This window comes from Plectropomus leopardus, chromosome 3 (assembly GCF_008729295.1).
Source record: "Plectropomus leopardus isolate mb chromosome 3, YSFRI_Pleo_2.0, whole genome shotgun sequence".
NCBI lineage: Eukaryota > Metazoa > Chordata > Actinopteri > Perciformes > Serranidae > Plectropomus > Plectropomus leopardus.
Genome location: NC_056465.1, coordinates 4,203,554 through 4,213,245, shown reverse-complemented (window position 1 = coordinate 4,213,245; position 9,692 = coordinate 4,203,554). Strand labels below are relative to the sequence as shown.

Here is a 9,692-nt window from a genome sequence, read left to right as displayed (position 1 = left end):
GATTTCAGAATAATTCCCCAAATAAGTTTCTTGGAAATAATAATTTGGTACTAACTGTACAGGAGACATATGGAGAGCTCTCAAATCCCAAAAGGGGATTTTTTTTTTATCCTGTGCACACAAGATAACTTTTTTCTAGTTTGGACAACAGCCTAAGATTAAAAATTTGTTCCCATACGATAATAACATGTAACCTTATAATAATCAACTTCTGCTTCTACTTATTCTCATATAATTAACTAATTTCCACACAATAATTAACCTGTTTCCAAAAGATAACTTGTTTCCACAAGATAAAAGCATTTTCACACAAGGTAATTGTTTCCACAAGAAAATAACTTTTCTCCACAATATAATAACTTGTCCTAAAAGATAATTCACTTGTTTCCACAAAATAGTAAATCATCCTTCCCATGAAAAAAAGGAATTTCCTTAAAAGAAAAACTTATGATTAATGTATTATTTATTAATTACTAAAAACTCCTTTTGGAGGCATACAGATATCACATAATTTCTCAAAGATTTTTTTTTTTGCATGTTCAGCTTTTTTTTCCTTCTTTTTGACGTGACATTAAAACAAAAAAACATAACTGCAATTTGTTTTAGCATGTGTTATTTGACCTGACCAAAAAAAATCCTAGGAATATCTAACATGACTGGTGGATCCTCAGTTTCCTCAGGAATGACACAAACTTCCAAAAACACACATCTTAAAGAATCAGGGGCTTTATTTCTGACAAATGTCAGGTCAAAGTGTGAAACTCACATACAGACAAACATTTTCTACATTTACACAGATCCAAAAGTTATCACTGATGGTTTTTATCTATCTGAAATTGGGGAGTAAAATTAGATTTCTCTCAGTGTTTGAACCACAGAATGAGGCTGAGAGAATCAGGAGTTAATAATTAGATACTGTCCATACGCACTGCTGAAACCCGAGGGATTTACACTGTAGCATCTTACAGACACCTCAGTGGTCCAACACCAAGACTGAAATGACTTGCAATATAAAATTTCAAAAACTCAAATATCATACAAGTTTTAGAGGCAAGAACTCTGACGGTTTGGTGTTAAAAAAAAAAAAAGGAAGAGATCATTTTAAAAAAGATCACTCGTTTCCTCTCCGACTCTTCTTGTGACTCTTTTTTGAACTCCTGTGAAGTGACAGAAATAGAATAACATTGTATGAGAATAGTTCAGTAAGTGGTGGTACAGAAAATTATCATACTTGTGTATCTACAATTCTATGAAAACTGGGCAGACTCCAAGAAGATGGTCATGTGACACTGTAAAGGGTTCCAGATTGTTGTAAAGACTTTGTGTTATTGTTGCTTTGCTACAGACTAAAATGGCACATATCAAAAACCGACAAGTACTTAAAGTTGGTGAATGTGAATGATTAAAAGCATGTTTTAATATCAGTTATGGCAGAACCACTCACCTCTCTTGGGACTTTGAGTGGCTGCGATGTCTGTGGCTTCTGTGGTGACCTGGTTAAAAAATAACAATACAATAAGTGTCAAACTATCATAAAGGCAAAATCAGAATCAGATATACTTTATTAATCCCAGTGGAGAAACTGTGGTTTGTTACAGTTACTCTGATCCCAAATATAGAGAATGGAGAAATGAGTACCAGCACAATGTTTGCTAAAATACAAAATAGAAATATAGTAATAATAAGAACCAATTAGCACTAATATGCGAATATTTATATTTAAAAAATATAAATATGTATAACTTCTTAAGTGTGTAGAAATATAAAATATAAATACAGTAATAATAAGAAACAATTAGCACTAGTATGTGAATATTTAAAATTATCAATATGTAATGCACTGAATGTGTTAAGTGTGTAGTAATATAAAATACAGATAGAAATGCAAGTACAGTAATAAAAAAACACCAGTATGTGAATATATAAAATTATAAATGTGTATAATGTACGGAGTGTGTAAAAATACAAAGTATAAAACCTGTATTTAAAGTTACAAATAGAACACATGTATGATGCCACAATGTACAACACAATATATACAAAAAGAAAAATAATAATACAGACAATATATACAATATGTGTAACAGGTTAAATTATCCCTACGTTCAAGACTTGAAAGAATACTGCACATTTGAATAATTGCACGGAGGACTGCTGTAGCTGAAATTTTGCAGTTAAGACAGCGCATAACAATGACTGAGCCTTAAAAACACTAATGCACATTTGAAATATAATAAATAAATAATGTAATTATAATTGAAGATTGATGAATTAAATTAAATAATGCCATCATTTACAATAAGGATTTATTTATACCTGGGGATTTGGAGCGGTGGCGTCTGTCTCTGGACCGGCTGCGGTGACGGCGTGGGCTCTTGCTGCGATGGCGGTCTCTCCGTGGCGATGGGCTACATGAGCACAAACAGCACAAGACATCAATGAGTGTGAGCTACAAGTATTATATTTAAATGTAACAAAGGGTGTCACCTAAAAGCGAACATACCTTCGCCTCTTTGGAGATCGGCTCCTCCTGAGAAAAACAACAATAAACCCACAAAAGATTCCATTTAGCGGTGAATTAATCACTTTACAAAAAGTATACATGTAGCTGTTTTTATTACTTTTGGATGAAAACAACACAAACCTTCTGGGTGAGCGACTGCGTCTGTAGCGAGGTGATGGAGAGCGACGAGGTCTGTCGTTGTCTCGGTAACCGTCACGGCGTCTGTGGGGCTCGGGGGTCTGCAGTCTCTCCGGCTGCAGGTGGAAAAAACACAGAGCACATTTATAACAGTGGAGGTGGTTGTGGATTTATAGAAGAACGCAGTGTGAGCCGCCCCGTCCCCCTGTGTGACTCCCCAGTCGACACGGTGGAGTCTTTCCATCATCACCAAGAGCTCATATGAGAACTGATCATCAGCTTCCTCGTTGAAAAAGCTCAGCAGAGGATCTACTTCCTATAGCAGCTCAGCCCGCCAAACCTCAATGATGGTGCTCTTTTACACTTTTATCACTGAGCTCATCCGCACCTCCTCCATCACCCTTTGGTGCGCAGCTGCCACTGAGGACAAGGCTGCATGGCAGATAACCAATATTTGAAACCAATATGCATTTACAATAACAATGAAAATATTTGTTGACATTTAGACTTTGGAATACAACAAATTCCAATGCAAATCTTTCTTTACCTGCACCTTCCTTTTTTTTATAAAGTTTAGTGAATATTTAAATAAAAAATGAATAAATGCAAAATAGCTCCGTGAGGTTTTACAAAGTAAAAGTTCCTGTCATGCTAACACTTTCTTTGCATGTATTGGAGATTGCCTTCTCTAGTGTTGGTTGAGTGTAACACGCATGCTTTTTTATTAATTAATTTTAGCGGCGATCATTTAAATAAAATGCAGGTACAGATTATCGGCAAAATTCCCCATATCGGCTTTGATAATTGGCCTAGCTGCTAATCTGTCGACCCTGCTCTAAACTGTCCGTAGGTGTGAATGTGAGTGTGAGTGGTTGTCTGTGTCTATGAGTCAGCCCTGTGATAGTCTGGCTACCTGTCCAGGGTGTACCACGCCTCTCGCCCAATGACAGCTGGGATAGGCTCCAGAAATGAAGAATGAACGTTCTATTCCATGTTCATGTTCTTGACTGTGTAGCAGTACCTACCTTTATTTTTACTTCCTCTAAATGTTTATTGTATGTTTACTGATGCACCAAACACCAAGACCGATTCCTTGTAAGTGAAACTCTGATTCTGACCTGAGCTCACAGCATGATGATCATTACAAAGTTCACGCATTCCTGTGGAGTGACTCGTCTTTTATCTGATTATGGTCTGAGGGCTGAAATGTTGATTATGAACTGAGTGCTAGTAATCAGCTGTGTTCAGTATTTTTGGCCCTTTTAAATTTCACTGGCGTGTCCGGCCACATCTGAAATATAAAAGGTGTTCTGAACAGCAACACAGGAAAGATGAGAGAAAAGAGAGAACTAGACAGAAGCCAGGTTTCCTTCCACATGTGGCACATTTGACCTGAATTTAGGGGAAATCTGCTAGAGAAGATGTGAATTTATCTGCATTTCAATCTACTGCCACTAAGTGAATATTAGAAGTTAAGCAAGACAGCTGGTGACACCACTTCTCTAGTTGGGCGCCTTTAAACCATAGCAGAATAAGTGCATATGACATTTCATCACAGTGTGAATGTTGGATTCTCGGCCATCACTAAGTTTGGAGACAGGAGGTTTCAGAAGTGATTTAAGCGTTCGACCAGCAGTTCTGACGGAGACAGAAGTGCCACAGTATGCTGTACCTTGTACTGTACTCCAGGTGACACATTGGACACCCCCTATCAATAAACTAGATAACGCAGGTGCGTCATGCTGAACTCATAGTCATTATGATTAGGAATTTGAAACTATCAAAGAAGTGATGAAGAAACATTTCGGTTTTGACACCATCGAAAATCACGAATGAGGAAAGACTGTCTTACTATAACACACATCTAGGTTTCACCCAAGGGAGGAATCCTATGATGTTTTGATGTTTGATAAGTTTTCTTTGCTTTTGAATATGTTTTAACAATTTCAGTTTTCTGTTCTCTTTCATTTGAACTGGTTTCACTTTGACAGAATACAGTCTCTCTAGCTGTTCCACAAACGAAAGCCTAAATCTGGGCTTGTTTCGGATCACCTGAACACATTGTACAGTGTTAGATATGATGCATTATATAATAAACCGGATTACAAGGAGTAAAAGGAAACCAGCACACTTGTATATGGAGGTACAGATACCAAAAACTCATGGTACTATACCATCATGATAATAAGTCCATGATACGATATTCATCAAAATATTAAAATAACAATAATAATTTTTAAAATACCCTTATTAAATAATATATCTGATGTTTACTTTCCACATTTTCTCACTGGCTCTGAGGCTTATTTTTTGTCTCTGGCAGGGATACTTAGGTTGCTTTGGCAATCAGACTTTTGCAAAATTACAGGTGACCATGGACCAGTTGCAAAAGGTCAGGTGTACTCAGGGGCCTTTCTTGCATCAGAGGACATTTGGACTCGGCCCAAACGTCTGTCAGGGATCTGAGGGATCTTCCTCTGGTACTTTTTTTTTGGTAAACGGGGCTCTATTATCATAATTTTTATGCACACTGACACCCTATTTACAACAAAAGTGCAAAAAATATTCTCATGGTAGAACAACTTATTTTCGTTGTGAATTGGAAAATGGTCGGGGGGGCACACAGCGCCCCTTGGTGGACTAGATTTGGCCACTAGTATCACTGGTCCTTGGTCTGAGTCTATTTCTCTTTACTAGACTGCACCCTCTGCTGTCCAAACAAAAATATAATACAAAGCTTGACATTAAAGGGGAACACCACCTAAATCAGTGACTCCAGTTAGTTTAGACGTGTTAATGTCATGTTCTGACCATTTTCACCGGTAAAGATAATAAACAACAGCTAAACTGGTGAAATAAGGATGTAATGTTTTAGCAGATTTGTCACAGTCCCGCAACAGTATCAGGACTTTTTTTTTTGCAATATTGCAAATTTAATATATGGTTAGATCCCTACTTGTGACACTGTCTTGCATATGTAAAAATGATTAACTTCACAGAAAACCACCAGGTTTATTAAATGTCTTACCTTCTCTTCTTCCTCATCTTCCTCTTCACTGCTCTCCACCTCGTCCAGATCTTCCTCCAGAGCGCTGATACGAGGGTCTAACATCTCAGCCTCCTCGAGGACGTGTCTCTTCTGCAACACAGCTTGGTTTAAGTATCTGTACCAGTGATTGTGTGTCTGTGTGTGAACACACGTGATGTAAGCGTACCTGAAGCCGAGGCAGAATGATGTCACACATTCTCTCTGCGTGAAGAAGCCCGTCGATGAACTCGTCCACATGCATCAACTCAAACTCTAAAACCAGAGATGAAGATGAAGAGAAAGAAAAGCAAGATGCATGATTTCATTTTGGACTCACATGCAATTCAGACCAAGTCCAAAAAACGTTTGCTGGAATTTCATTTTGTCTCAAAAAAAGCACCAAATGAATGAAACAACGGTTGTGAAACGAGTCTGTTTTCAAATATAAGTTTATTAAAACTGATGAACCTCTCACTGTACTGAACAGCATGATTCATTTTCACAAAAATATTATTGTGAAGTTAACTCTTTAGTTCTGTTAGTTCTGTGGGCCACTCACAGGCCTTTATTCCAAAAGGCTGGTGGGAATATTTGCATGGCTCTTCTGCAGTTGGGTAAAATACAGCCCCCCGCTGTGAAAACCTTAATCTCCTTAAACCTTATTGTTTCGTTTATTGTTTCATTTCTATTCTCTCCTTTTATTGCATTATCTTTGATTAATGACAAGTTCTAGCGTATTTTTTTTAGAATAGTTATCTGTAATAAAATCTGCAGACTTCCACAAAACACAACCTATTTACAGAAAATAGGCTAAATAACTGGAATATTAAACCCCTTTTACAGTCACATTTTACCTCTGTATGTATCTTACATGAAACATCTTTTTTTTATTGTCACGTGTAAGTGCAGCATGGGGCTGAGCTGGAGGGGTCTGACTGTTTTTACATTTAAACTGTTCTGTTGTCACACGACGGATGTGTTTTGTAACATTGTAAGCTTTGTGTTCTGAGATATAATTAAAATGTTTTTAAAAAGCTTACCTCCATTTCTGTTCTGACTTTTGACTTTTCTGTAATCGTTGTACAGCGGCTCCAAGTATTTGTAGCAATCCACGGCAGTGCCAGTTAGCCTCATGTACATCGCTCCAAGTAAACGAACATATCTACAAAAAAACAGATATTATAGTGAAACAGTTGAAAAACCTGCACAACAAACCCAGTATGAGTAAGCAGGTAACATTCTAGCTTGACATGTATGTATGTTGCTTAAATGGAGAACAGAATTCCAGAATTTTACATTCTTTCTTTTTTAAACTAGAGTTACAGTCAAATAACAACATCATTTAGTCTTCATAGATATTCCTCACACCTCTGGATTTATGATAAGTTGATCCCTTTGTGGCCTGGAAAATGTCAGTCAGTGTGCAGGCATTTTTCCTTTTTTTCTTGTTTGTTTGATGATGGTTAAACAGAACCAGTGTTTCTTTTATTCTCACAATAGGTTGAAAAAGAAACTCACTTGAAATCTTCATTTTTTATGAACTCAACAATGATGTCTTTTTCAGGTTGAATCTGCAGCATCTTCAGAGTGAGGCAGAGGAAAGGAGTGGGCTTGATGTTGCCTCCAAAAACACCACCGACAAATTTCAGCTCCATGGCTTTGTCGACAACCAGCTCGGCTGTGGGTAACACAACACACACACACACACACACACACACACACACACAAACATCATTAACAGTCATTGTGAAACACAAAAGAATATATGTAATGTTAAAATCTCCTTTCACTGTAAGAGGAAAAGAAAGAACACACTAGTATGTGGACAGAGTGTCAAAGAAGTTTTAGTTTTGTTCATTCAAGTAAAAAGAAAACATTAAACCTTCCCTGAATGCAGAAAAAGGTGACAAAAGAGTGGGCCAACTTTATTATAACTTCATCATTTTAGTCTCAACAGCTAGAAATATCAAGGTTATGATGATTACAGCTTTTAAAATGTGGAGGTTTTCTACTTATGTTTAACCCTTTTAAACCTGGATTGACATCAGTTTCCCTGTGCTGCATTCAGACACCTTTCACAAGCTTCACAAGCTTTGACTCTTTAAATCTGACGGAAATAGTTCGATTTCTTTCTATAACAAGGGGGAAAAGGAAAAGACAAACTTGACAAGAAATGTCCCAAAAACTGAGAGAAATTGCTAAAATATAAAAAGGGGGGAAAATTATAAATATATATAATAACATTAAATTTAAAATTGTTTTACAGAAAAACATAACAAATATATACATGGACTTTTTATTGCAAATGTTTAGGCCATTTTCTTATTTGTTTCTGGGTGTTTTTTTTTTTTTTTTTTGCTTAGTTTCAGGTATTTTCTTTTTTAAAATAAGTTTTGGCTAAATTATGGGAAGAAAATGAGTTTGATAAAGAAATCAAACCCATTCGCTCAGGTTTCAAAGGGTGAAATACTGAATACAAAATAATAAATACAATATCCAAACTTGGGGGGAAATTTCCAGAAAACTCTTTATAACTAATACAATTTTATGTTTAAAATGATGTTACATAAAACACTACATTTTTGTAACTCATTTTTTGCGTGCTATTTTGTTAAAATGCTCGTCGCTTCTCCTCATGCTTTTGAGAGATATCAAACCAATTTGCTCAGGTGTCAAATGAATTCATAAATACATCATGAGTAAGGAATCTGCATATCAATACATAGTGAATTTAATGGTTAGTTGCAGCCTGGATAAGTCTGACATTGTTGCATGTTGAATAAATTTGGGTTTTTAGCTTTAGATCAGACAAAATAAACAGATCTGTGAGTTAACTTTGGGCTGCGGTAGCTGCAGCTTTAACACATTTTTTAATTTAGCTATTTCTAAAAGACCTAAAAGAAAACATAACCCAGACTTTCCTAAAGTAACATCTATGGACCCGTTAACAGCAGGGACAAAAAATCGCCACATATTTTACATATACCAAATTATTTTGAGTAGAGAACAGAGGGCTGAAAGCCGCCGAATTGTGTGCTTGAGTTTTTCAGCTACCGTTAGCTCGCTGGCTAACATGCTACTCACCGGTGAGACCGAAGCACTCCTCCTTCCAGTACTTAGACTCGTATATTCGAGTCCGGATGATTTTCTCCACCAGATACTGCGGGTTGGTCCCGTGTATGCTGTTAGCATCTTTGACGGTTCTGTTTGCCATCTGAATAAAGGATGAGTGACTCTATTAGCATGGATGGACACAACAGCAACAGCAAGGGACCTAGCACCGGAAACGTAAATAACACTTCCGGGTTCGTGTTTTTCTTCTTCTCTGAATAAAAGCGTCATTCTCCGGATTGGTCTCCAGGTGTCGCTGAACCGCACACTGAAACTGAGCAGAGGCGCACTGGTTTGAGTTTTGTAACTGTAATAACTCATAATTGTATTTCATCTTTTTAAAAATATGAGGTGGTATTTTATTGCAAAATCAAAAGAGAAAGGAAACAAACAAGAAAATGAGAATAAAAAAGTAAACATGTAAGGAGAAAAAATAAGAGCAAGGTAAGAGATACTGTAAGAGACATACAGATAGAAGCTGAGGATCACGGTGTTTGAGTGTGTGTGGGTTCGGGGTGGTTCCCACGGGAGTAGGCGTGTGTGTGTGTGTGTGTGTGTGTGTGTGTGTGCATAAAGGTGCGCGCTCACCGGGTGGTACAGATGAGAGAGAGAGTCAGGGTTGGCAGCCGTAATTTTTTGTTGAACGCTCTTGCCATTTTATTCACTCATTCATCACATTTTTATCAGTTAAATCCGCTGGTTTCCGTTTCTTCCATATATCCACCTTGTAGCGCTGATAGCCTGATGTTTTCTGCACAATAAATGCACGGAAAAGCGTTTTGGATCTCAGCGTTATGTGTCGTAATAAACTATAGCGCGTCACACAAATACGAATCCAAGGATCCAACCTCACACTCTCCGGCGGCTAAGGTAAATGTTGGTAGCCGCAGCAGATACTAAAAAATAACAACC

General features: G+C 37.2%; 1 protein-coding gene across 1 annotated transcript; it reads right to left on the bottom strand.

Annotated features, from left to right (window-relative positions):
- Window positions 1-710: 710 nt before the first annotated feature.
- Window positions 711-8,942, bottom strand: prpf38a (pre-mRNA processing factor 38A). The gene is made up of 10 exons (XM_042483733.1): window positions 8,754-8,942; window positions 7,188-7,347; window positions 6,710-6,831; window positions 5,857-5,942; window positions 5,670-5,780; window positions 2,645-2,757; window positions 2,504-2,530; window positions 2,317-2,408; window positions 1,445-1,493; window positions 711-1,157 (listed from the first exon to the last, which is right to left on the bottom strand). The coding sequence occupies exons 1-10, from the start codon at window positions 8,881-8,883 to the stop codon at window positions 1,112-1,114; spliced, it is 936 nt and encodes a 311-aa protein (XP_042339667.1). The 5' UTR covers window positions 8,884-8,942; the 3' UTR covers window positions 711-1,111.
- Window positions 8,943-9,692: the final 750 nt, after the last annotated feature.

Bases quoted from the DNA above. Each gene is read 5' to 3' on its own strand.
- prpf38a (XM_042483733.1), bottom strand. From the start codon at position 8,883: ATGGCAAACAGAACCGTCAAAGATGCTAACAGCATACACGGGACCAAC. The intron at 5,943-6,709 runs GTAAGCTTTTTA...CTCTGGTTTTAG, and splicing joins AAGTCAGAACAGAAATGGAG to AGTTTGAGTTGATGCATGTG. The intron at 5,781-5,856 runs GTACGCTTACAT...GCTGTGTTGCAG, and splicing joins TCATTCTGCCTCGGCTTCAG to AAGAGACACGTCCTCGAGGA.